The sequence below is a fragment of the Terrapene carolina genome, unplaced genomic scaffold (genome assembly GCF_002925995.2).
Source record: "Terrapene carolina triunguis isolate 2854851 unplaced genomic scaffold, T_m_triunguis-2.0 Scaffold210, whole genome shotgun sequence".
Taxonomy (NCBI): Eukaryota; Metazoa; Chordata; order Testudines; family Emydidae; genus Terrapene; species Terrapene triunguis.
This window is the reverse complement of record NW_020664561.1, coordinates 31933737-31961128: the sequence shown is the minus strand read 5'-3', so window position 1 is coordinate 31961128 and position 27392 is coordinate 31933737. Positions and strand designations below refer to the sequence as shown.

At 41.0% G+C, this 27392-nt stretch overlaps 2 protein-coding genes across 2 annotated transcripts in view; one reads left to right on the top strand and one right to left on the bottom strand.

Moving 5' to 3' along the window:
• The window catches only part of LOC112119385 (palmdelphin), a 70986-nt gene extending 55218 nt beyond the window's left edge, over nt 1-15768 (top strand). Inside the window, exons 6-10 of the mRNA XM_024218033.3 lie at nt 6062-6176; nt 7260-7293; nt 7402-7515; nt 8400-9506; nt 15637-15768. Coding sequence (XP_024073801.1) covers nt 6062-6176; nt 7260-7293; nt 7402-7515; nt 8400-9506; nt 15637-15680 — 1414 coding nt within the window. The 3' untranslated portion in view covers nt 15681-15768. The remainder of the gene's footprint in view (nt 1-6061; nt 6177-7259; nt 7294-7401; nt 7516-8399; nt 9507-15636) is intronic.
• Nucleotides 15769-19217: 3449 nt separating this feature from the next.
• Nucleotides 19218-27392, bottom strand: part of LOC112119383 (putative ferric-chelate reductase 1) — a 30333-nt gene continuing 22158 nt past the window's right edge. Inside the window, exons 12-16 of the mRNA XM_024218029.1 lie at nt 26758-26855; nt 26460-26518; nt 24256-24399; nt 21730-21791; nt 19218-21644 (exon numbers count right to left, since the gene is read on the bottom strand). Coding sequence (XP_024073797.1) covers nt 21552-21644; nt 21730-21791; nt 24256-24399; nt 26460-26518; nt 26758-26855 — 456 coding nt within the window. The 3' untranslated portion in view covers nt 19218-21551. The remainder of the gene's footprint in view (nt 21645-21729; nt 21792-24255; nt 24400-26459; nt 26519-26757; nt 26856-27392) is intronic.

Genomic DNA, 27392 nt, shown 5'->3' with positions numbered 1-27392 from the left:
CACACTCTACACACTATTGCAATAAATATTTATATTATTAAAATTATTATTTATATATATTAAATTCTAATACCACAAAATATTTGGGGTTTGCTCAAACTGTAACAAGCTAAAACTCCATTCAGAGCAAAACATAGCATAAAAGCATTAAAATCTTTGAAAGTGAAAGCCCCATCTTAATGCTGATCTATAGATGGTCCTGTGTGGGTGTGCCAAAGAGGAGAGAAGGTGTAAGAAACTCCCATCATTTCACCAAGCTGCTAGGTGTAATTCAGCTGTCTGCACACAGGAGCACAAAAGATAGTGACCTCCTAACACTAACCAGGCCAGAATGGGTGTGGCTATGGTCCAACCTTCCTGCACACTGGTAAGTGCTTGCAGGTGAGCACAATTACACCTTTTAAAAGATATAGCAAGACCTACTCCTGGTCAGACTTCCCAGCCCCTCTGTTCTGCATTATACAGGTGTAATAGCTCTGTCTACCATTGGTGGAGATCTAGCTGTGCTTTAAAGGTTTTCAGGACCTTAATATACAAGAAACACCTAACATGAGCACGTCACAATCATTAATGGATTTTATCCTCAACACCTGTGAGAGGTAGGGAGTCATTATCCCCATTTTACAGATGGAGAATTGAAGCCTGGGGTAGATTAAGGCCCTGACCACAAAAAGATTTAGGCACCTAACTCCTATTGAAATCAATGGGAGTTAGGCCCCTAAATACCTTTAAGGATCTGGGCCTAAGTGTCTTGCACAAGATCACATATGAAGTCAGTGTGTGACCAGGGAGTTGAACCTAAGTCTTACAAATCTTAGTGTAATGTCCATTCCAATAGCCCATCTTCCTGCCACTATGCTATAACTACCTATCCAACAGCTCTGAAAGAGAAGACAGATACACTGCTCATGTGCATACTTGCCACTGAGTAACAATATATTATTGAAAATCCCAGAGAAAGAATTTTACTGTTCATCTGAATGTCAAACTGGAGAGTGGATGACACATGTACTGCCAAGAGGTGAGTTATTCTGTGCTTCTTTCTTTCTCACTCTTCTTTAAGAAAAACATGTAAATTCCTTTAAGGAATATTGCAGCATTTCTTTAGCTCCTGGTTTCTTTCTGCTGTTGCAGGCAGATTCATAGTGAATGCATACATCTTTCCCTCTCTTCCCCCTAAGGGGCCTCCAGTTTGAAGCATTTCTTTTTTGGAGTGCCCAATAGGTCAATTCGTGCCTGTTAATCATCCAGTACACAAGCAGGATTTCTGTTTTTTTAGATAAATGAGAGAGTTCCGTTCTTTGTATCAATACTGAACAATTAACAGTGGCCTGAACCAAAACTGCAGGCAAGTAGTTCAACACTCAGGTTACGGACAAGAATAGCACTCACAGTATCTATCCCATAATACCCTGTTTACATGGTAGAGGTTACAGGGCATAAAGCCAAACATTCTCTGCTGAGGGTCAAACTGGCTGCAGAATCAGGTAGACATATTTTGTCACTTAACTTGACAGCTTGGTTGCAAAAAAGGTTCATTCTCGGTAGAATTAGTTGCTAAACAACTTATTTAAAAAAGATCACAAACAACGTAATGTTACCAAGCACCATCCAGCCAGTTGGGAATATCCAGTATACTCCCAATTATCCAAATAGCAATGGGAACATGGATTTTATTCAGATACTCAGGAATTTGGATAATTGAGAGGGCAGAAGCCATTCAGCAGTGGAGTGGCCTCCCCTGCAGCCTGGGGCTTGTCCTCTGCCTCTTTCTCACAGTCCTGACCAGGGGTTTCTGCTCTGCCCACCAGGACTGCAATCTTCTCTGCACCTGCAGGTATTGGGTGTCCCCAGCCCAATGGCAGCCAGGAAGCCCTCTGCAACTCTGCTGTCATGGCCCCACTTAGTCCTTCCTGTGACAGTGGTCTGCCACAGGAGCCATTCAGCAGCAGGGTGGCATCCCCTGCCACAGAGTCTAGTCCTCCTCCTTGCAGTCCTGGCCCAGGGTCTCTGATTAATTACTTGAACGTGTGCATTATCCAAATCCCCCCCCTTGTCCCCCAGCATTAGATACCTGCCCTCTGCAGCATGTATCTCATGCATCTCATGCTGCAGGACAAGGAAGGGGTTCAGATAAGGGGAGGTTCGGATAATAGGGTTTTGGAAAAAACAGAAGCATACTGTAATTTATGAAGGGAAGTTATGGCTAGGTGGAGCCCAGAGCTGCTAAAATGTTGGGCTCACCCAAAACAAGTTGCCTCCCCCCAACCCCAAACTGACTTTTCCTCTCTTTCTGGTATCCTCCAATCAGACTTTTTTTTTCCCACTCCTGGGTCCTTGATCTTTCTTCCAGGTGAGGCAGAGCTGCCTCTTCCCACAGGCAGCAGCAATCAGCTGTGTGCTGTACTGTTTCCTGAGTCAGTCATTGCTCTGATTGGGCACCCTCTGGCCTGAAGTCCCAGTTCCAAAGATCCTGCCTTAATCTACTCCTGATAGAAATGGAAAACTGCCTCATGCCCTGAATGTTACTCAAGGGCAGATGGACAAATACCCACATCATGTATTTAATATCAGTAGATATGCCCAGCTTCCCTACACCTGAAACCTGTACAAAGCAGTGAAAACCTCCAAAGATAAGTACCCCATAGCAGCCAAATTCCTCTTAGAGCATATGTATTTTTTAAAACTTAAACACTAAGAAAGGGAAATAGTTAAATATCAGAACTTTTTTTCCCAAATAGAACATTTAAACATTTCTAAATCAGATTTTACAAATATAATTACAAAAAGCTGTTCTGGCACAATTTTCAGCCTCTCCAGCTATGCATGTGAATCTTTGAACACATACAGCACCGGGCTTTTGCAAGAATGCATCCCTACAAGTTTCAGTGTGAAAATGTATAAAATTCTTTGCAAACTGACCCTAAAAATTTTATACATAAACATGAAATGGCAGGAACAAGTGCAAAAGCATTTATTTTAGATCCCGATCCAATGCCCACTGAAGTCAATGGGAATCTTTCAATAAATCCAGTGGAAATGTACCTATGGACTTAGGTGGAGTTGGCTTAGGACCATAGTTATTGTTCTCTATTTTGGGCTTGAATAACATATAGCGGGGCTGGTGAGAAAACAAGCCTTTCTTTTCACAAAAAATTACAGAGTTTCAAAACCTTCATGACATTTTCCTCAAATCCAGTCCCTTTCTGTGAAACACTTCAGTTTCAACAAAACGGCATTTTTGATGGTAAAAAGTTGTGCTGAAGTGTTTTTGACCAGCTCTAACATACAGTTCTGCATAACAACAACAAAAGAGAGGGAGGGGGGAAAGAACTGTGATTTCTTATAGATATACAGGATGCACAGAGAGGCCACACACAACTAGTAAGAAGACATGGTGAAATCCAGCATAGACCAAGAGATTAATTATTTCAGCTGGGTATCAATGTGTCTCTTCTGTAACAATAAAGGCTTTGAAAGCAACCAGACAGCCAACATGTCTGGCAGGGAGGCTATTTTGGGTTAGTACTATTGAAATCTGGAAGGGAGATAGCAGGATCTCCAGTAATGGAAACACTGTCTTTTAATACCCAAATTTAGTTTACTAAATATTCGTGGAATATCTGTACTCTTTGCAAAACACAGTGGTATTTTAGCTTTATGCTTGCATTGTATCTAATCTGCTTATAGAGGCCTTTGGTTACAGCCAGGCATGACCCAAGAGATTTTCCTGTAATAAATGGGTCCCTTAAAATTACCTTCTTGTTACAGAACACGTCACTCAAATGGGAAGAAGGTTCAAAAAGGGGATGTCATTAATAACCCACTGACATATATCCTGCTTATCGAAGCTGACAAGCTTCTCTTGCAAACTGACTGGCTGCAATTGTGAGGACATTACCTTGTACACTTGAGGCCCTGTCTCAGCAAGCACAATTAACATTCAGCTGCCTGTCCTTGGTGCATTGAATCAGCATTTCTGGTCGTATTACTGTTCTTCTGAAAAGAGATACTTCTAGAGATGTGGAGCCAGCACTTCTTCCACAGAGCAGGATGTATAGAAATGTTGAGTTATAATGGTAAAGGGCACATGGCAGGAAGGAGGATTTTAGAGACCATGGAGCACATGGCTCCATCTACTTAAAGCTGGTCAATGCTGTAAAGTTGTAGAAGGTATGCATCCAGTTCTCTACTTGTACTAAGGTGTGCCACATCTAAAACCCCATCATCACAGTACTTTGCATTTATGCATCACCCTTCCTTTCACAATTAATCAAGCCTCATGCAGTAACATGCCTGGGAGTCAGGTATTGTTACACCCTGTTTACGGATTGTAAAGTGAGAGACAGAGATGGAGGGAAGGTAAATGTTCAAATCCCACCCTCTATATGTGGACTTGTGCATACACATACAGAGGAGCAAGTGTTAGAATATTCATCCCCCAACCCCTTGTCACTGAGTATCTGTAAATCAGTTGTACTTGGTCCCAAACAAATGAAAGGGAAAGAAGTAAAGCTTTAATCCCAGTCTCCACAGAAGCTTTTGTACTTGGGTGACTTTGTTTTTGCCAGATACACAATTAACACTGGTTTGAAGCATTTGTGCTAGTATAATTTAAAATACTATTATCATCACCATTATGATTAGTAATAACAATTGTTTTCTAAATTGAAATAATTACACTGAAGAAAGATAATGAGATCAATTTATTGGTTTACTTTAGTCCTACAAAGTGAACTTTAGTTATTTGTAGCTGGGTTTTAAAACTCAAACAAGTGCTCATAATCCCGGTTCCAGTGTGTGCCAGCTACAAGGAAGGAATGCAATTTTATCTCCAAGGGCAGCAGTTTAGCTCTCTGTATCTTCCTCCATTCTTTTGAGCTCACTTCTGCCATCCTTGCTCACACAGAGTAATACCTTATTCCACAAGAAGTCCATCTGAAATCATTGCAGCTATTTATGTAGTAAGGGACTAATCCACATTATGTAAAAATTGTCAGAATCTGGCCCCTTAATTATAATCGTGTAAATTGTTGTTTATAACTTTCTGCCCCGGGGGGGGAGGGGGCGGGGAGGGCAAGTGGGGCAATTTGCCCCAGGCCCCACAGGGGCCCCCACGAAAATATAGTATTCTATAGTATTACAACATTTTTTTATGTAAGGGGCCCCCAAAATTGCTTTGCCCCAGGCCCCCTGAATCCTCTGGGCAGCCCTGCTTTCCTACCACCAAGCAATCAAATTGCTCTGCTTGTTCTAGAACAGTGGTCCCCAACCTTTTTCGTCTGGTGGGCACCAGACGACGAGCCATAGAGGACCGTGGCGGCGGACGAGCATCCGCCGAAATGCCGCCGACAAGCGGCAACGTCAATAGGAGTCGTCGCCGAAATGCCGCCGACAAGCAGTATCATCCAGAGGCATCGCCGCCGAAATGCCACCGAAAATCTGCAGCATTTCAGTGGCGACCCCTCTGGATGACGCTGCTTGTCGGCAGCATTTCGGCGGATGCTCGTCCGCCGGCCAGTACGCGGGCGCACTTAGACACTCTGGCGGGCGCCGTGTTGAGGACTCCTGTTCTAAAACATGGGAGAATGGTGATCCAGAACAAAGAAGTGAGCAAATAAACACATTCACCCCACTGTCTGTGAACTGGCCTAATATCTTAAGTCACTGTTATGGGGAGGTGAACACCATTTTAGTTGTGATAATGCTTGAGAGAGTTTAGTTGAAGGTGAAGAAACCCTTTAGGGGCCTCCTTTCCTCCCTCCACTCCCTTCTAAAAGAGTTAATAAGGAAATTTTACCAGGGTGCCTTAATCTGTTTATTTTCAAAGTATCCTCTGAAGAGATCTGTGACAAACACATTGGCCTGTAAAAACAACAGGCATATTCTGATTTCACACCTTCCTAAATCAAGAGCAAATCAGTTTCATCAGTGTAAAAATGGTGTAAGTGTGAGAGGAATCAGGTGCATCAGTATTGCTATAGGAAATATACTGTAAGCTTAATTGCATTTTAATACATATTCTTTAAATATTGTTATATAAAATAAATTATGCTTGCAGACTTGAGAAAGAAATTGAAGCTCTGGAAAAAGAAGAGATGAAAATCTCAGTTAATGAACAGGCAATTTTAAAGAAGCTTAAATCAGTTGAGAGAACAGCAGAAGATATCTTAAAGGTTGGTGTTACAACACTTCAGAAACAGGATTCTTTAATTCATTATTATAACAAATTTTAGTAAAGAGGAATTGAATGGATCATGGGACTGATATTGAGATACAAGGTATCTCACCTCAGTAGTTCAAATCTAACACAGAAGAGTGACCAAAAGATTACACCATCCAATGGCTACATGATCTATATGGAAAGAATTTGGTGGTTTCAGCCCATTACTCAATGGAAAAAATATCTACAGCACATCACAAAATCGGCAATTGGCAGCTTTGCAGGCAATCTCAGCAAAGAGGGCAAGGAATGAATAATGAGCATGGACACAGAGCTACCTAAACCCTTGAGGTGGTCACTCCAAGCAACTATATTGTGACAACTACCTTGTCTCTCTAGTATCCTGGGACTGACAAGGCTACAGCTACACTATATTGTGCACCTGTCATAGATCCTAAGTGCACTTACAATAAAAATCTTGTGGTACCATTAATCATTAGTCAGCTATGCTGACAAAATGTCAACAGCATTTTTTAAAACCTTCTTATCTCCCACTTGAAATAAAAGAGAAGCCTTAACCCATAACTTCAGGAAAACCCTATCTAAACAGATTTTCAGCAATATGCCTGAAAGTCAACAAACTTGGGGCTAGATTGCACACTTGCTCATGCAAATAGACTCACTGACTTCAATGAGACTACTCACGGCCATAATTGCCCTGTGGCTTTGTCAGCTCCAGGGGAAAAAGTAATTCCTGAAGTGAGGGCCCTCCACTAAGAACACTCTGTCCTGTACACTCCAGATGTACAAATCTATGGGTTGTTCTCCAGTGCCATGTGAAACTATGAGCGAGGCCATCAGGAGCCAGACTCTAAGGGGATAGATAAGGCATGCTGGCAGAGTGGAATGGGAAAGCTTGCCCCACAACTGCAACTGTCCTGTTGAGAGGTTATTTCCATTTCCAGGTATCTTCCAGTTCAAACTGAGCTACACAAAAACTTAAACAGTTGTGCAGTAGAAAAGTCTCTTGTGTTTTGAGTTAATTTCTTAAAACCGCAATAATCACATATCACTTTTTGTTGCTCTTTCTTCATAGTCTGTGAAGGCAGCTAAAGCAGAAATTCAAGAAGGTATGTTCAACCAAAGCATTTTATATTAAAAAAAATAAAAATTTAATGTTTGTTGCATGAAGGCAATGAAAAGTACTCTGGATCTCCTATTTATTTATTTTTAAACAGAGGCAGTGGACTACATATATACCAATATACCTGACCTTCCAAAATCCTTCAGACCTTCTGCACTGAAAAGGGCAGGACATGCAGGAACTGAGGATGAGGAGGAAAACAGAAGAGGTACAGATTGGTAGTAACTCTAGAAAGAGTGCAGATTTGTAATGGTTCACAAGCCTCTTTAAAAATTAAAGCTAACTTATTTAGGGAAAGAATAGAGAGACTACAGATAATAGGCATAATTCTCTTCTTACTTACACACAGTAACTCCATTGTAGTCAGTTGTGTGGCACTGCTGTATAACTAGTGTACCATTAAAAATGAGGCCCAACGTTTTCTAGCACTTTCATCCAGCACTTACTTACCGTACTTGATGTAACCCCTACCTGGTTCTGACTGTAGTCCACATAATGCATTTTCTATGAGCAATTATGCCTGCTGAATAACCCAAATCTAACCATCCCCTGACCTCCACAAAGCTTCCTATCTCCCACTGTCTTTAAGACTGAGACTCTACTCCTGCATAGTATTACGCTCCCTCGATTCCCATTGACTCCCACTGCTCAGCACCTTGTAGGAGTTGGCCTCAAGAGACTAAGTTTAACCTGGCTTTGTCATTTGGTGTTGCATAATGGAGCCTCAAATAGCTGATTTTCTATCAGAGATGAGTCCCAACCAAAATATTGTTTCTTAATATCTTCAAACTTTGAGGAGGGCAGCAGGGGATAAAGTGGAGGTTCAATCTCAGAACCGAGATCTGGATTCAAATGACAAGGTTGACCATTTTCGCTATACTATGCTGAACCAAAAGCCTAGGTCTGAGAGCATGCCTCATTCTTTGGTGCCTTAGACTCAGGATCCAAATTCCGTGGCACAGGCCAATCTCTGCTGAAAACTGGACTATGAGATTTGACAGTTTATCCAAACCACCTATCATAAGGATAAAATCTAAATATTTGTTGCAGCCTACTATGTTATCAATGTTAAGTTCTTGTTTCTCTTAACAGCATTGTTTGCCATGGAAATTAAAGTTGAGAAAGACATGAAGACTGGGGAAAGCACAGTTTTGTCTACCATACCTCTTCCATCTGATGAGTTTAAAAGTACAGGAGTAAAAGTCTATGACGATGGTAGGAAGTCAGTCTATGCAACGTGGTCCAATGGCAGTGTAACACACAATGGCATAGATGAGCTTGCACCTGTTGAGGTGGAAGATCTTTTAAGAAAAGCAACTGAAAAAAATGCTAAATCTCCTACAGAGTATCATGAGCCTGTGTATGCAAACCAGTTTTACAGGCCAACAACTCCCCAGAAAGACAAATTAGTTCCTGGACCAAATTTGGAAGACCCTGTTAAAAAAGAGACTAATGAACTTGGCAATCATCAAAATGAATCTTTCTATAACAAAGGCAACAGGCAACACAATGAAGAAAATGGTTTTGATCTTCCCAAATTAATACTGCCAAAGTCTCCCTCTCCAGGGTCTCAGCAAAAAGAGGGAAAGGTACACATTAGTCCAAAAACCAGGATAATACATAATGACGAAAGAGGAGTTCTACAAAAGGATTTGGAACCCTATCAGAAGACAAGAGAGAGTGATTGTGAGGCAATGTTTATGAACTCAGAGAATACCAGTGAAAAGTCTCCTGTCACTCAGGATGCTGATGAAGATGTTAGGTACAGCATTGTTCAAGCTGTGCCATGTTATGTGGATGATACAGAACCGGTTACAATGATTTTCATGGGTTATCAGCATGTAGATGATGATGATGAAGAAGCAGCAGCAAACAAAAACTTGTCCAGATATGATGGAATTATCCATGCGGAACTGGTTGTCATTGATGATGATGATGAAGAAGAAGACAGCAAATCTGAGAGACCGTCATATCATCCTGTAGGCCATTACAGTCAAGTTTACCAGCCACCCAACAAACAAATAGCAGAAGTTCCACAGAGGATCCCAGAGGGCAATCTAGGTGGAAACATGAATAAATCATCCCACAAAAATTCCATATCACTGCAAGAACAAGAGGAAAGTTTGAGCTCTCCTATGTACCATACTCATCTCGATGGCCAGCTATCTGGAGATGGTACAGAGGATCCCTCATTAACAGGTAATAAAAAAGGAAAGTCATGTCACTGCTGTTCACTCATGTAACAACTGATTGCATCACTCTTTTTTCCTTCTAACAATCCTTATCACTTTCCCATTCTTCTGCTGTCTTATGGACAATTACACAATTATTGGTCTATGTCTTTACTCTTTTTATTTGTTAACATATGTTAATCTGAATTTTTAGTACTGTGGAATGCTTTTTTCACCTTCAGAAATGCACTAGTTGCCATATTTTGAAATAATGATCATTTTGAAAATTAATCTCCAAAAACCTATTTCCATAATGTTCAAAGATTAAAAAAATGAAACAGAAACTTGACACTCTTGGTTCTTCTAGAAATGCCAATTTAAAATTCTTCTTTTGGCATATGATATATAAGAATAGATTCACTTTGCTTCTGGGTGACTAATAGCATTGCTTCTTACACTGTGTATCTCCTTATTGGGACATATCTGTGCCTGTGTTCTAACTACTTCCTGTATAATCTAATTTATGCCTTAAATTAGAAAGACTGTTTAGCAAGCAGCTTTACATTCTTCTTGGATCAATTTTGCCTACCTTGCCTTGACTATGTTTATGCACATTTTAATATTTTTTCTAGCCTGAGTTATTTAGATATTTTTATAATTTTTAAATTATGATAAAATGTCATTTTCCTGTCTGTATGTTAACTTCAGTCTGTCTGTATTGTCTGTCTGTCTTTAATTATTAAAATACTTTACTTTTTTCTAATCTGTTAACATATACAGTCTTGCACTCTTCCTTGATGTAAAATTTTATAAAAATGTTAAAAAGAAATCCTCAAATAGCAATAGTTGTCTATCAAAGTAAGCTAATATGTTTTATATTTATACTGTAATTTAGCTATCAGTAAAATAGATCTAAAGACTAAGAGGAGCATGTTTCAATCAACTGGTAAAGGTTATATTACATTTAAAAGAAAAAGACATCATCATAATATAACTCAAATGTATTCAATTGTGTCCTGATCCTGCACCCCCCTCCCACCCTCCAAAATTCCCAGTAGTTTTGATTGCTGTAGACATGCAAGATTGGACCTTAGCTAACAAGCCACTGGTGATCTAGCAATAGTTAGAATATTAGGAAAGGAGTAGCAATTTAAATGTAAATATCTCCAAAGGACATGTATACTTCATTGTATCAAGCTAGCAATTTCAAGTAATATTGCCTGAGTATCTCTGTACTTGGAGAAGTTTCTGCATAGTGAAAGGATGCATTCACTTAATTCATGTTGTCATGGTGCATTCATGCACCATGAAGTCAGAAATTTTAAAGTTTACTTTTCTTTCACTTTCAGAAACTGAATCTCTTTTGGCAGATAGAAATACACTCACAGGCTGGTCCTGCCTCATTTTAACAGTAAACTAACAATTACTTCAGCGGGAATAAGGCAAGCCTTACATGTAGTAAAAACATAAGAGAATCTGCTCCATTCTTTTAAACCATTTTTATCTTTGCGTAATTCTACTGATTTAAAAGTTGTATGAGAGAGAGGAGAAACAGGTCATTGGATGTAATCCTGGCCCCATAGACATCAATAGGAGTTTTGTCATTGACTTCAATAGGGACAGAATTTCACTCACTATGTGCAATACTATCTCTAACAATGTATTTTAAAGTTCCCAGTGGAACATGGAACAGGGCCACATCCCTCTCCTTCCCCCATCTTTTTGTCTCCACCCCTTGCCATATTAGATGGTGGAAAAAGCCAGGAAATGACTAATTTTTCCAAATAACCTTGTAGTCATACTGCTAGTTCTAAAAAGGAAACAAAGGCAGGAAAACCTCTTATATCCAAAGTAACAATGTATTACAAAGGGCTACTGCTTAGAGAAAGAAAAACTGTTTACAAATCAATAATTCTCTCAAATCCCACTACCAAATTCATCCTGGTAACGCCACTGAAATCCGTGAAGTTACACCAGGAATGAATCTGGCACATTACCGTTAATTGTTATCCCATTCCAAGCTCCTGTTTTGTGTTTTAGACCAGTAACTCTGGGTCAGATGCTTCATGTAGCATAGAGAGGAAAACAATCAACTAGGCACTAGAGGGTTGAGGAGCCAATGGTTACATGTGCACATGAAGAACATGTATCAGGGGCTCTGCTAAAAATGAAGGGGAAGTGGATGGCAAATGAGACTAGGGCACAGATGTCTTATGGCAAAATTAATTTGAAAAGAATCTCCAGAGTAAATTGCTGTAGAGGTTAATGCTAGTCAGGGTCAGCTCAGAGGTACATGAGCCATGTTCTCTGCCTATGTATATGGGGATCCATGGGTTTGAACCAGAGTTTCCTACACATCCCCATGCAGTACTAGAATTGCAGAACAAACTCCTCCCCTTTCCACATGGCAACCATACTTGCCTCCCCCTGAGAATGGTGGTGTACTGAGAACACTAAGGTACAGTTATAGTCTACTGCTTCCATAGGGTCTAGCCCTAGGATTACAACTTCAATTAAAAAAAATGTATTAGAACATTTCATTTTCTTCATTTAATTTCCAGCATGTGAATTAGGGTCTACAAATGTTGGCATGAGCCAAACACCACTCAGGGAGAGGCAAAGCACTTAGGCATAGGCGGCGAGTTGTATGGGCTCATGGTGCCCGTGCTCCACCAATATTTAGGAACATGGGCCCAGCTCCACCAATGTTTGGGCTTACCGTGCTTTGGGGGGCCCCACGCTTCAGGGGTACTCAGGGTCCCAGGCAGCCTGGGGGATTAGCAGGGGGCCTGGCACTGGCAACGACGAGTGACCCAGCCCCAGCCTGCCCCGCCGGCTCCTGGTGTCACTCAGGGAAGGGGGGCAGAAACTGGAAAGAGGCAGGGTAGGGGCTTGGGGCAAGGGGTGGAGTGGGGATGGGATGGGGTGGGGCAAGGGCAGGTTGGGGCTGGGTTGCTCGCTGCAGCTGGTGTCAGGCCCCCCTGGACCCAGCATCCCCCTGAAGCGTGTGACCCCCAAAGTATGGGGCCCGGGGCAGTTGCCCCAGTACGTCCTATGGATGGGTTGGCTTTAGGTCTAGGGCAGCCTGGGGACTAAGCAGGAGGCCTGGCGCCAGCAGCAGCGAGCAACCCGGCCCCAGCCCACCCCTACTGCACCCCTTCCCCCGAGCACCCTCCCCTGAGCAATACTAAGAGCCAGCAGGGCGGAGTGGGGCAGGCTGGGGCCGGGTCACTCGCTGTTGCCAGCACCGGGCCACCCTGGACCCCGCATCTTCCTGAAATGCAGGGCCCGGGGCAGTTGCCCCGGTCCATCCTAGGGATGGGATGGCTCTGCCCAGACCCCACGTCCCCCTGAAGCACGGGGCCCAGAGCGGTTGTCCCGGTCCATCCTATGGATGGGACAGCTCTACTTGGAGCTGTTCTAGGCACCACTAAAAATTATACAAACCTGGCACCCGTGCACTTAGGGTCACACAAACTAGGAGGAATGGGATGAAACAAATAAAGGAAATATTTAGGCTGAATAGCAGGAAAATCTCCTACCAGAGACCTTTAATTGGGTGGTAGAATATTCTATCAGGAGAAGTGGTGAAAGTCTGGGTCTTTTGGCAGGGAGTTGAAGTGGATGAACTAATGTTTTCCTTACCTATTACTTTGTTGTGAAGGGAAAACACAACTGACGTGCAACTACATTCATGTGGAGGAAAACAGTATGCAATAAAACTCAATACAGAAGAAAAAAATGTGTTCCACACTACTTCTGTAAAGCAAGGGGCAACGTACATCCAGGTGGTCAAATTACGTTTTTAAATCATGTGCTTAACTGATCATTCTTCCAAACCATGATAGGATTCATCATCCAAAATTCCTAGATCTGAAGGTGGTAGCTACAGAGCCTTTGGCCTTTGGCTTCCCCAAAGCCTAATCAGGACTGTGGTCTGCTGAGCAGGTTTTCCCCATAGATGTAGAGTGTAACCTATGATTAGCAATAACTTTCAAGTTTAATATGTACACTCAGTGGCTCCCCAAGGACACTTGTTGATCCTCATAAATCAGATAACAGATGACTAAATCCTTGACCCCACTTATCTCGCAGTAGACAGAGCTAGGCAGGGGGGTGGGGGGGAGAGAGAAAACACATCTATGACTGTAGCTTTTTTAGACATACTATAGAAATTTTCTTTAAATAAAGTAGTAGTATATCATTGTTTTAGAAAGAACCTTAATATTTAATCACCTGCATTTCCATTGTAACTTTGAAATTAGCTACAGCGCTCCAATCACAATTATAATTAGGCCCTTAGTACTTAGAGAAACCACATTACCGTGACAAATTGAACTTGGGGTAAGATTGTGACATTGCTGCCCCAGTCCTACTCCAGTGTGAACGGAATCAAATCTTCTACATATGTTAATCCAAAAGAACAGAGAAGCTTCCAAGTGTTTAAACTAGGGCTGTCAAGCAGAAAAAAAAAATAACTGCAATTAATTGTGCTGTTAAACAATAGAATACCATTTATTTAAATATTTTGGGATGTTTTCTACATTTCCAAATATATTAATTTCAACAACACAGAATACAAAGTATACAATGTTCATTTTATATTTATTTCTGATTACAAATATTTGCACTGTAAAAAACAAAAGATAAGTGAATTGAAAAATACTAATACAAGTAGTGTAGTGCAATCACTTTATCATGAAAGTTGAACTTACAAATGTAGAATTATGTACAAAAAATAACTTCACTCAAAAACAAAACAATGTAAAACTTTAGAGCCTAGAAGTCCACTCAGTCCTATTTCTTGTTCAGCCAATCACTCAGACAAACAAGTTTGGTTACAGTTTGCAGGAGATAATGCTGCCCACTTCTTGTTCACGATGTCACCTGAAAGTGAGAACAGGCATTCACATGGCACTGTTGTAGCTGGCCTAGCAAGATATTTACATGCCAGATGTGCTAAAGATTCATATGTCCCTTCAAGCTTCAACCACCATTCCAGAGGACATACATCCAGGCTGATAACAGGTTCTGCTCGATAACAATCCAAAGCAGTGCGGACTGATGCATGGTCATTTTCATCATCTGAGTCAGATGCCACCAGCAAAAGGTTGATTTTCTTTTTTGGTGGTTCAGGTCCACATTGGAGTGTTGCGTCATCAGCATGGAAGCATGTCCTCTGGAATGGTGGCCGAAGCATGAAAGGGCATACAAATACCTTGCAATGCCCGCTACAAGAGTCCCACATGAACACCTGTTCTCACTTTCTGGTGACATTGTAAATAAGAAGTGGGCAGCAGCATCTCCCATGAATGTAAGCAAACTTGTAAACATAAAATGTAAATGATTGGCTGAACAAGAAGTAGGACTGAGTGGACTTCTAGGCTCTAAAGTTTTGCATTGTTTTGTTTTTGAGTGCAGTTATGTAACAACAAAAATCTACATTTGTAAGTTTCACTTTCATGATAAAGAGGTTGCACTACAGTACTTGTATGAAGTAAATTTAAAAATACTATCTTGTTCATCATTTTACAGTACAAATATTTGTAATAAAAATAATATAAAGTGAGCAGTGTATTCTGTGTTGTAATTGAACTCTATATTTCAAAATGTAGAAAAATATCTAAAATTGTAATAAATTTCAATTGGTATTCTATTGTTTAACAGTGCAATTAAAACTGCGATTAATCGCAATTTTTTTAATTGCGATTAATTTCTTGAGTTAATCACGTGAGTTAACTGCGATTAATCAACAGCCCTATTTTAAACTAAACCACTAAGTGAAGGCTATAAACAAAGAGTTTAGTTTAATTACTCATGTTTTCTTTTAAACTTGTCACCTATCCAATCAAGAACCATACCAGCTGTTTGCTGTGCATTAAATTAAGCAAAAAAAAATATGCTTTGAAATTTAGCCCACTTATCTTCTAAAAGTGTTAATGGATTCATTCTCTGTACTTCATCTATGCTATGAAATTACCAACAGTAATTCTTTCTACTAATTTCTTTCTATAATACTAAAATAATGCTTAGTCTGTTGGATCTAACCATTCGGGTAAGTGCATTCTTCCTTATTCTAAACAAGGAGATTTATATTCAGAAGCAGAAAGCGAATCATACTATTCACTAAGGTTTTCTGTTCTCTTTTCTATCCACAGCTCTGAGGATGAGAATGGCAAAGCTGGGGAAAAAGGTGATTTAACAGCTGGAATGACATGGAACTAAAATTTAGGCTTTGTTAATCAAAAGAGAATAAAGTTAAGACTTCCTTTCCGGCTGTTTTTTCTGGACTTCAATGTGTTTTGCTTATTCTAAAATGTAAATGTGAATTACATATTACACATATGCAGCCCTGTCCCTCTGCAGAGACCCAGTGACTTCACTAGGATTCCCCCCCGACATAAGGGGCATCTGCATAGAAAAACAGTGCAATCAAATCCTGGAGTCCTTACACCTAAATAAAACTACTACTGATGTCAATATGAAATTTGGCCACATAAGAACGATCAACTTTGGCCCTATACGAGCGCGCACACACACACACACACACACACACACACACACACAGAGTAAAGAATAACAGTTGCCATGAGTACAGCACGGATAAGCAATTAAACACCCCTTGAGGAAATTCCAGTATTCAATTTTCAAGGACACATGCACACACTTGAAAGTGAACCAACCTAACTGAAGATGCTGTTGCAATGTATTTCTAGTTTATTAAGTTAATGTAAAAAAACAGCTATTTAAAGTAGAAATATGATGGAATGTAAATATGCAGAGATTCCCATAGCATAAACGGATGTAGCACCACTGGACTCCGATGGATTGGTAGCAACTGACAACAGCTGAGGACTTGGTTCAAAAATGTTTTGGTCAATAATTACAGTTCAGGCTGTAGCTCCTATCAGGAGGCTCTCTCAAGTCAGCTGCAACCCAGCAGGGATGTAAAAGCAAATCCAAATTCTCTCTCAGTAGGTGGTAACTGTCTGTCACCGTGCCGGCTGTGGGTGGGCGTTCCATAGCTGTACTCCTACACATAGTCAGTGAGCAGGCAATAGCTAGTGCTGAATCTGGTGATAGACGTAGGTGTAACTCACACAAAGCACCCTGTTGTGGTTGGCAAACCTGGGTCTGGTTATTTAGCTCCCCATCTAGTGAGCTGTCATCATACCTGACACAAACACCTTCTGAGAGATACACACGTGTGTTTAAAATGTAGGGCTGCGAAATCTCAAATGTTAGAACTTGGCCAAATGCAGGAAAATGAACAAATAAAACTGAATTAGGCTTAAGCTGTTGGGTGGTAGTTCTTTTCCACTTGCATTGTTCTCTCTCTCCTTCCATCTTTAGTAATCTCACAGTCTCATATTGTTTTGCTTTTCTCTTTTGTCTGTTTTCTCCCTCTAATCTGACCACCCCGTTCTCCTTCTAGTACCACATTTGCTCTCTCTCAGGCATTTCCATCCTAAGAAGATGGAGTCCCTTCCTTTTTCTGTATATTAAGTACTGTAGTTTAAGTAGTTTTCCACAATGTAAGGAAAATGCTCAAGTATTAATGCCCAATTTAAATATATTTCAGACCTGATCCAAAAATCGGTCAACATAAACATTGCTTGAATTCATGAGAAATGTGTGGTACAATGCCCTAATCACAGGCTGCCTGTGCTGCCACAGCTGGGGGAAATATGCTGCCCCTACACCCGCAATACCTGTGGCCAGACTATCATTAGCAAAACAATCACCAGCATTAATTTTTCAGTGGTAGCATAGTTTTTAACAGTGACTTATCATCTCCTCATCTCAGCACACAAGAGCTCAGTGCATCACTAAACTGAAGGGCAGCGGGGGGGGGGGGGGGAGAAGAGAAGAGCATTAAAAGAAGACTGGGATTTTCCTTGCTACTAAACCACTAAATAAAGACAGACTTTTGGAACTTAACCCTAGTGAAGTTGTACAAGTGAAAATATAAGCTCTGTAAACCAATCACAGTCAGTTCAATATTCAGTTTATTCACCCAATTATCTAATATTTTGATATTAAGTATAATAAACTTGTTTGGGCTAATTTCTTTTTATTGACCCTCTTTTGTACATATCTCCCATATCTAGGCCCCCACATTTACAGTTCTAAAAATTGGGGAGGGAGGAGAAACAAAAACTCCCAACAACCTGACTTCATGTTATTTAAACAAGAGCGCCACGTAGTGTCACAAAAGCTGCAGTGAGCAGGAAAGAGAGGACAAAACAACTTTGTCCACTTATGTATCCCTGATAGCTTCAAATCCTAAGAGCAAGAGGAAATATGGAGTAATTTTAAACACATTTTCTCCAGCTGGTACTTGTTGACAAGAACAAATGAGGTAGCAACAATGCAGGAAGTCACAGTGATTGGGAGGAAGAAATCTTTTCCTTAAAGTGCACTGTACAAGCTACCACTGCATATAATTTTAAATTAAAGTTCTGTTGAACAGTTTTCATAGTCAAGGGAATTGACAGTCTCCAGCACCTTTATAGCATCACTTGTGTGTATTTTCACCACTTCATTTTTCCTCTAAAGTAGATCAGGGTGAAACACTGCTTCAGCAATAGGAGTTTTGCATTAAGGAGCAAACTTTGGCCCTATTGACTTTATTGGGAACAAGATTTGGCCCAGGAGTGAGTTTACACTGCACCTCGGAATCCTTCGTTTCCTCTTTGGGAATATTGGAGGGTGACAGAACTTCAGCATAACAGATTACAGAAGAAATGACTTCTAACCAAAGCCCTGATCCTTAAACCCTAACTCATGGGAGCAGTTCTGTTAACATCAATCACACAATGTAAGTGGAGCCAGAATATGGCTTTAAAGGAGAAATGCATTACCAGAATGAAACTATTCATGTGATTAATTACATCTTGTGTCACAAAGAGTTGGAAGTAAGGGGTCCTGCTCACCTTCTCATTGGAGTAGTCCCACTGAAATCAATCGGATTTCACACAGGAGTAAGGAAGCAGGATTTGATGCTGGTAGTAAAGTAATATAGTACATTAAACATGAAATGACTTGCATGGAGGAAGTCAAAAATCGGTATGCCTACTTCTACGCTCCCTTACACAGGCAAAATTCCTCTGGATTTCAGCTGGGAGTTTTGATTGTGTCATGATCAAATCAGTCCCACAGAATTAGTTATCATTTTGACTGAATGTATTTTAATAGCAAGATATAGCCTTAGAAAGATACAGCCCAACAATAATTCACCCGCCTTTATTTAAAGCTAGATTACTAAACGATTGGAAAGGAATATTAGTAGCTCTCAATGGCTCTGGAAATAAACCTGCTGCCCGTGCCATCTGTTCTGCTGCTGCCATGGGATGGCCCATCAGTCTTTAAACAGAGTTATAAAAGAGGAAAGGGGGGCAAGCTCCAGAAAACATACCTGAGCAGTGTTTTGTACTCCTATTTGTGCTGAGCCTGGTCCAACACCCATTGTCATTAATTCAAAACCTACTATCTTCACTAGGTGTTGGTCAGGCCCATTGTGCAGAGACTTTAAATAAGGAGCACCAAGCGATAAATGTTAGCAGAATGATCCAGTGATTTTTTTTCCCCTCCTTTTGAGATGAGCAGGTTAGTCTCACTATCATCATCTGGGAAGGTGACATGAGCAGCAATCCCTGGAAACCCTTTTGGGGAAGGCCAGTAGTGCAAGAGATTAATAAAAAAAGAAACTGACCTTTAAGGTTTAAAAGGTGAATAGGTTTTCTTTTGTAGGAAGGAATCTTACACAATATTTTTAATTTAGAAAATAAATTCATAACTGTACAAAAGTGATGTCCGAGAGAGAAAAGCAGCAGCAGATCAAAGGGGAATTTTCTAAATAAAGCTATTCTCTTGCTTTTATTTTGAAGTGTCTTTATCCCATTAAAAAGACAAGAGAAACTTTAATTTCAAAGTACTTATATTAATGTTTTGGTTTTTTTAAAATCAAGACGGTGTTCACATTTCCATGACAGAATGGACAATGTTTGAGGTATCAGAGTACACAGCACATACAGCTATCAGTGTAAAAACCATGCAAAAGAACTCAACACTGATAATTAAACGAGAATAAAAACCTAGTGAAACATCTGGTTTGACAGCTCTCTCTTCTGTAAAGAAATACATTTGTACACAGAGTCCCTAGTGACTTTAGATCTGCTCTGCTCATATGAAATCCCCATATTCCATTGCAATCAATTCCCATACTCATATCCCAGTATAGTTCCTGCCATTTCTTTCCTTCTGTATCCACACCTAGGGTTTTGGTAAGTACTTCCTCTTTTTGCTTGGTGGGTTTTTGTTTTTTGTTAGCCCCGCTCCCTCCTTTCTGCTGGTGGTGGTTCTTCTTTCTCATTCCTACACCCACTTGAAGGCTATCATTGCTGCCCGTGAGGTTACCAATCAACAGCTGGGGGCTGAAACACATGTTAAGATAGCTCTGGAGGAGCCAAGAAGAAAATAAGCTTGAACCAACAGCCTGAGCCCTCCACTGAGCTGCTCCTTTAACCAACTACATTAGTGGGTACCAAATGGAAGGAGTACAAATGGGTTATACAGGAGACAATCGGTAGCCACCACTTAATCCCCATCTGTGACAAATTCCACAGCTACATCATGCTTGCTAAGAGAGTGGTGGGTGGATAGGTCTGGTTTTATATACACCTTTCTTCATCCCAAATCTCACCCCTCACAGCTAGTCAGGTATTCCCTGGTTGGCAAAATATTCTGTTATTATACCTAGATCTTTAGGCTTTGAAACATCAGGAACTAGAATAAAGCATGAAAGGAAGCTGTTCAGGGTTCACAGGGGGTATTATTGCAGTTATACACTAGTAAAACACTGCTTATAGAATGCTTTGACTATATACTCGGCAGAGCTACTGCCACCCCTAGACAAACCCACAAAACAAAAGCCAAACAATTTAAAACAAGAAGTGGAGAGGGTTGCTTTTATCTAGCCGATGTTGCTTATGGGAATCCCTTACTGCTTAAAGTGGGGAGAGGCACCCCCCCACGCACAGTCTCTAGTATTCCCGTGCACATGAAGCAAAAGGTCATTTTCCTGTTGGATGGACATGTTAATTCAAAAAGAGCTGTGGGAAAGCAGCTTCTATCAGGTTAACCAAGAGGTCAAGAAAACTCCTCCTTTCTAACAGTACCAGGTTTAAACACAAAGTGATGGAACAGATATTTTGACTTAAGTGGCCAGAAGACACTATGACTATATAGACACATTGCGGAATAGTTTCGCTAAAAGTTTCTCATAATGAGTTTGCAGTGTGTCTTCTCTTTATAGTCTAAAGATTAAAAAAAAAAAATTATGATTGATGCAAGTAATGACAAAGTTACAGGACTGAAGCTCAGCCCAGTTTGTGTGTTATATGGAACTGCTCCTAGAGCAGAAAGTGTAGGTTTTGCATTTAACTGCAGAGAAATATGCCAATGTAGTCTTTGATGCATCAACTAGTGTTTGTGACAATCGTTCTGAGCACAGATTTTTGGAGTGCACAATACCAACATCACATACTTTAAATAAGAGCCATTTAGGCAATACATTATTCATTAAGCAACATGGTAAACTGAACTATATGACAAGCAGATTTAGGACTGGTCTATTCAGTATTCCAAATAATATACGTGTAGGTACAGAGAATGATGACAAAAGTTCAAAACAGTGATTTCCACCCATACCAACCACTAGTTATAATCATACCCTCTCAGCCTACACAAAACAAACAAAAAAAGTTAAGTTACTGGGTTAAAAGAGTTACTGCAGTCCTTACTCAGGAAAAGACTCCCAAAAAATATATCAAAAGTAGTTTGGGCCGGACTGCAGGATCAGTCTTTAGAATCTAAACATACATTCTCTCTGTTGATGATCATGATAGCACAGACAGATGAATTATCATCACACACAATTATTCTTCAAGTATAACTTCAGGAAGGTATTGAGGCAACACTGGTATCTGTAAGAATTCCTTGAGTGGTGCTTCACTCTTGATTTCACTGCAAATGCTCAACATTTAATGTCCTTGCCAGAAATTCATAGTTTTCATAGTTGGTGGATTGCTGCCAGGAAGGTAATAAGGAATGCTATATTTCCACAGATGTAGATGGTTAACACAATCTCTTTAAATGTATGACCCTGTAAGAGAAAATACACATTTCACAATTACAGTGTTGTAAAGAAAAGCACATACCGTGAAATACTTTCCAAGGTAGCAACTTGCCTCTGCCTCTGCCGATGTAAGCGACTGCAGAATTTGTATTCTATCCTCATCAATCACTTCAACTGTAAAACCAAAACAAACATATGGTTAGCCTTGTACTTGATAAGAAGAGATGCAATGTTTCACACATACTTCTTTCTGGCTAATGGTTGATTAATTCAATGGATGGCATGGTATTAAGCCTAATCAACAGGCGTCTCTACAGCCAGTTCAGAAACACCACTGAAAAAGCCTCATGCAATGCATCCTCTCATGGCCTACACTTCAGTGTTCACGGTTAAGTAGAAATAAGGATAGAAGGTTAATGAAAATTTGGAAGAGCTTGCCAGAAGCATAAAAGGACACTCAGTGTTTTGTCTTTTCAATGCTAAAGAGCAGTGGTTCTCAACCAGGGGTACGCAGGAGGTCTTCTAGGCCAGTGGTTCTCAAACTAGGGCTGCCGCTTGTTCAGGGAAAGCCCCTGGCGGGCCGGGCCAGTTTGTTTACCTGCCGCGTCCGCAGGTTCGGCCAATCGCAGCTCCCAGTGGCCGCGGTTCGCTGCTCCGGACCAATGGGAGCTGCAGGAAGCAGCGCGGGCCAAGGGACGTACTGGCCGCCGCTTCCCGCAGCCCCCCATTGGCCTGGAGCGGCAAACCGCGGCCACTGGGAGCTGCGATCGGCCGAACCTGCGGATGCGGCAGGTAAACAAACCGTCCCGTCCCGCCAGGGGCTTTCCCTGAACAAGTGGCAGCCCTAGTTTGAGAACCACTGTTCTAGGCAATACATCAACTCATCTAGACACTTGCCTAGGTTTTACAAGAGGCTATATAAAAAGCACCACGAAATCAGCATAAACAAAACACTTCATACAGACTATGACTTCTTTATACTGCTCTATGTACTATATGCTGAAATGTAAGTACAATATTTATATTCCAATTGATTTATTTTATAATTATATGGTAAAAATGAGAAAGTACACAATTTTCAGTAATAGTGTGTTGTGACACTTGTATTTTTATGTCTGATTTTGTAAGCAAGTAGTTAAGTGAGGTGAAACTTGGGGTATGCAAGACAAACAGACTCCTGAAAGGGGTACAGTCCTCTGGAAAGGTTGAGAGCCACTGCTAAAAAGGACAATTCTATTAGGATTTCTACATCGTCTCCTGGATTTCTCATGGTCAGCTGGAATTTAACTCCTCTTTCCTCCAAAAATCCTCTGTTCCCCCCCACACCTCATTTTGAGCCATTTGATGCTGCTATCCTCTGGTTACTCAAGTCAGTAACCAGAGAGTCACCCAATTCTTCTCCCCTCATGTATAGGCAGCATCTAACTCCTCCCACTTCTCCACATAATAGAATGAAGAGAAGAGACCAATTTAGCTATTTTATTAGTAAGTATCACCCTTCCTGTCTACTGTAACCAGGGGTGAAAGTAGGCCGGTACCGTGTATCAGTAAGAAGCTGGTACCGGCAGGGCTGCTGACTGGGGTCAGGGGGGCAAAAGGGGCAGCTGCCCCAGGGTCAGCGATTTAAAAAAGGGCTTGGGGTTCCCAGCCGCCACCACCACGGCAGCAGCTGGAGCTCCAGGCCCTTTTAAATTGCTGCCGGAGCCCCGGGCAGCACAGGCCAGGCAGCACAGATGGGCTGGCTGGGGGCGGCTGACCCCTCCAGCCCTGCCCATTCTACCCGAGGCCCTGCCCCTTCCAGGTAAGAGTTTAATATTATTTTCACCCCGACTGTAACAACCGTTCTCCATCCTTCTTGACAACTATGCAGTGGTTTATTTACTTGTGTGTGTGTAATCTTGACTCCTGGTGAGATACTGACCAAAGTGAAGATAAGAACTTGGGATGAAATCCTGGGCCTTACTGAAATTAACTTCAAAACTCTCAGACTTCAATGGGGCCAGAGGCCCTGTATTTAGCAGCTAATGAGTTACCCATTTTTGCTCAAATAGCATTTGTGCTTAAGGTCCCCTGCTGTTGACCAGTCTGTTCATAGGTAGGCAGCCACAGCTAGTTACAGTAATGGTTTATCAGAGAGGATCTCAAGAGACAGTACCTGCTTTCCCACCTAGTTTCAAAGGACTGAGTTCACTCCCACACTATGCTTGACTTTCCCCATACTATCACAATGGCTGTGTTGAGCTAGCAACACAAACAGAAGATTTTTGGTGTACATTTTAGAGATTCGCATGACCCTCTGGCACTAAGTTTTGGGATTTCATGGCACACAGGCCAATTCAAAAATGTACCAGCACTTATAGCCAGGAAAGTCTAACCAAAAAAAGTGTCAAAACAATTCACTTATTGTTTTCAAGAGCGGTCACCAAATTTACATACAAGTAGTCATCCATGCATCTATTTCACATATCCAAAATCACCTAAATGAGCTGATATTTGCAAGCACAAAATTAGAGGCTGGTTTAAGCCTCTTAACTGAGTGAACTAAATTATCCAAGTTTTTGCATTTCACCTGGGAAGTCCTATTTTGCACTACCTGGCAAGCAAGGCAGTGACACTAGCCGTATTGTTTGGTTTGTACCTTTGCGAATGAGACAGTAGCTATGTATCTCCAGGAGAATATCAATACCGACATGCCAAGCTACAAATCCAATCATTGTGTAAGTGTCCCATGGGTCTGGAAGGTTGAGTGCTGGTAGGTCCATTCCCAGGAACATAGTTACCACTGTTGTTAAAACAAAGACATAGTTTAAAGACGTGAAAAGAAACGTTGAGAAGTATTTGTGACAGTGTATCCCATAAGGCTTCATAGGGAGCGGGTGCTTATAAATGTATGTATGACATAACTGGAATATGTTTTGTGCTGCCTGTGCCATGTAACATATCTCCGTAAAGGTTATGGTCTACTATATCTATTCATCCTATTTGTACATATATATCATTTTCTACTTGAGGTTAAGAATATGGGCTGTATGCTGGCTTGGTTTCTAAGTAAGCTCTGTGAGGCATTTGGTCAGCTTCTTTAGGAAGGAATTCGCCAGGTTAAGTACCTGATCAGGAAACACTTGGGGAACAATGCATCTTGGAATGCTCCAATCCACATAAGAAGTCTTCCTGGAGACATGCAAGATACCATGTGGACAATGGCTTCAGCCTGTAAAGACTGAGTCATGCAGGGACATGTGACTTGCCCAGGTGACCCCAGAACTCCATCTTGGAGCTGGACTTTGCATAGGAGGGAGGGGGTCTCCACCCACAAGAGAGAGTCTATTTAAACCCGTGGGAGACCCCTCCATTTTGTCTTCAGCTGGCTAAAGAAGGAGCCTCTCCACCCCTCCCAGGATACTTGAAGGAGACTGAAACAAAGGACAGTAACTACAGGGGGTGTGAGTGATTGCTGGACCCAGGCTAAAGGAGATTAGCCTGTAAAAGGGAGTGCTCTGGAACTGGTGAGGAAATTATCTGTATTTAGTTTGATTAGACATAGATTTGCGCATTTTATTTTATTTTGCTTGGTGACTTATTTTGTTCTGTCTGTTACTACTTGGAACCACTTAAATCCTACTGTCTGTATTTAATAAAATCACTTTTTATTTAGTAATTTACTCAGAGTATGTATTAATACCTGAGGGAGCAAACAACTGTGCATATCTCTCTATCAGTGTTATAGAGGGGGAACAATTTATGAGTTTGCCCTGCATAAGCTTTATGCAGGGCAAAACGGATTTATCTGGGTTTAGACCCCATTGGGAGTTGGGCATCTGAGTGCTAAAGACAAGCAGACTTCTGTGAGCTGCTTTCAGGTAAACTTGCAGCTTTGGGGCAAGTGATTCAGACCCTGGGTCTGTGTTGGAGCCAGACAGGAGTGTCTGACTCAGCAAGACAGAGTGCTGGAGTCCCGAGCTGGCAGGGAAAACAGGTGCAGAGGTAGTCTTTGCACATTAGGTGGCAGCTCCCAAGGGGGTTTCTGTGATCCAACCCGTCACAGTATTGTCCTCAAGACAAAGTAACACAAGCTTATGGCTTAGTGGGTGAATGGTTATCAAGAGTTAAATATACTTCTGGAGGCTTAAGAGTGAAAAAACACATCCAACTATCTCTAACTGTATGGCTCAGGATAACCATGATCCTTGTTATACATTGATCCTATGAAATAACCTCAGAGTCCAGAGCTACTTTACTATATAGATTGTAAACATGCTAATCTAAAAAGAGGTTTAAAAGGACAATGATGTGATACACAGCCACAATGGTAACAAATTCCTCCAAATAAATGGAGGACCGCAACTGATTTGAAAACTCTGGTGATTATATATAATTTAAAAAACAGAACAAAACAAATGGTTCCCCCCAAAACTACAAGATAAGGAGAGAGAGGTGCCTCATGCAGGAGATGGGCCACCAGAATCCCTGAAGACAAGAAAGTCACATAAGGGGTCCCAGTACTCCATATTGATAGGTGGAGACTTAGGGAAAGAGGAGGAGCTTTGAATATACAAGCAAGCTTGTAAAAATTTGTCTGGTTGTTGTTAACCCTGTACAATAGCAAGGGTAAAGTCTGGTTTGTATAGCCCATACAGACAAAACCCTTATTCTAAGACCACTTTGGTGATTAACGAGATTGAAGTAGTCATCTACATTAAGATCCATGTTTGAGTAACTAGTGTTCAACCACCACTCCATTTCTGCAATACCAATATATCTCAAGATGCCTAAGCAAGTTACAAATGGGCTATAAACAAGGAGGTACACTAGATATGCCTAGACAGGATTACAATTACTCACCAGCTAGTATTCTAGCTGTTGTGCCAGTACTCCAATGAACCCAGTTAAATACTTGCCTTCTACAAGAAGAAAAAATAAATCAGTGTTATATCAAGTAATTTAGTTGCCAACATGGAATCTTCCAAAGGTTGGGGGGGAAAAAAAAAAAAAAGATCCTTAAACATGCCATGTTATCTTGAAAAAAATATAAAGTTTGTATCTGTATGAAACATGTTTAAAACTTGTTTTGTATACCATCAGTGTAATCTCCTGGAGAAGTACATTATGACATTTTTAAGGAGTGTAAATATCCGTGTACCTTGGTGCATGAGGAGGTGGTCTGAAACCTGCCATCAGAGGTTGAAAGATTGCCAGAGCCATCACGGTACAGCCAAGGTATGGGTGAAAACCTGCCCACTGAACAAAGGATTTCTTTTTATTAATACTGTGATGTTCATACTAAACAATGGAAGCAACATTCAGACCAAAGAACAGGTCAGGAACAACTGTACACAATTGCAAAGCCTTATTTTAATACCATTTCTTTCAGGTGCATTCCAAGCCCCTATCCTCAGCTACTCGTGTTCCCATCTCACATACCTTTTGGTCTAAGTCTTGGCTATGAATAGAAGCACTTTTTCTCCTGGTGTATGTTTTTAAATTAATTTAAAACTGAATTGGTATTTATAGTGTAAAAGGCAGCTTGAGAAAAGACAGAACTAGTGGAACATGGGGACAAAACTAAGAGCAAAGGACAAACAGGAAAAGGAAGATTCAGACAGTGTTGGGATGAACTTGCTGTCAACTACCATCATCACACATAGAACAGTTTTCTTAAGAGAAGTGCTTTGCATTCCATCATTTAAAATTAGGCTAGATAAAGCACTAGAAAATTATACCACACAGAAGAATCCTGTATTAGCTGGATGAGGGGAGGGGGAAGCAGCAGCAGAT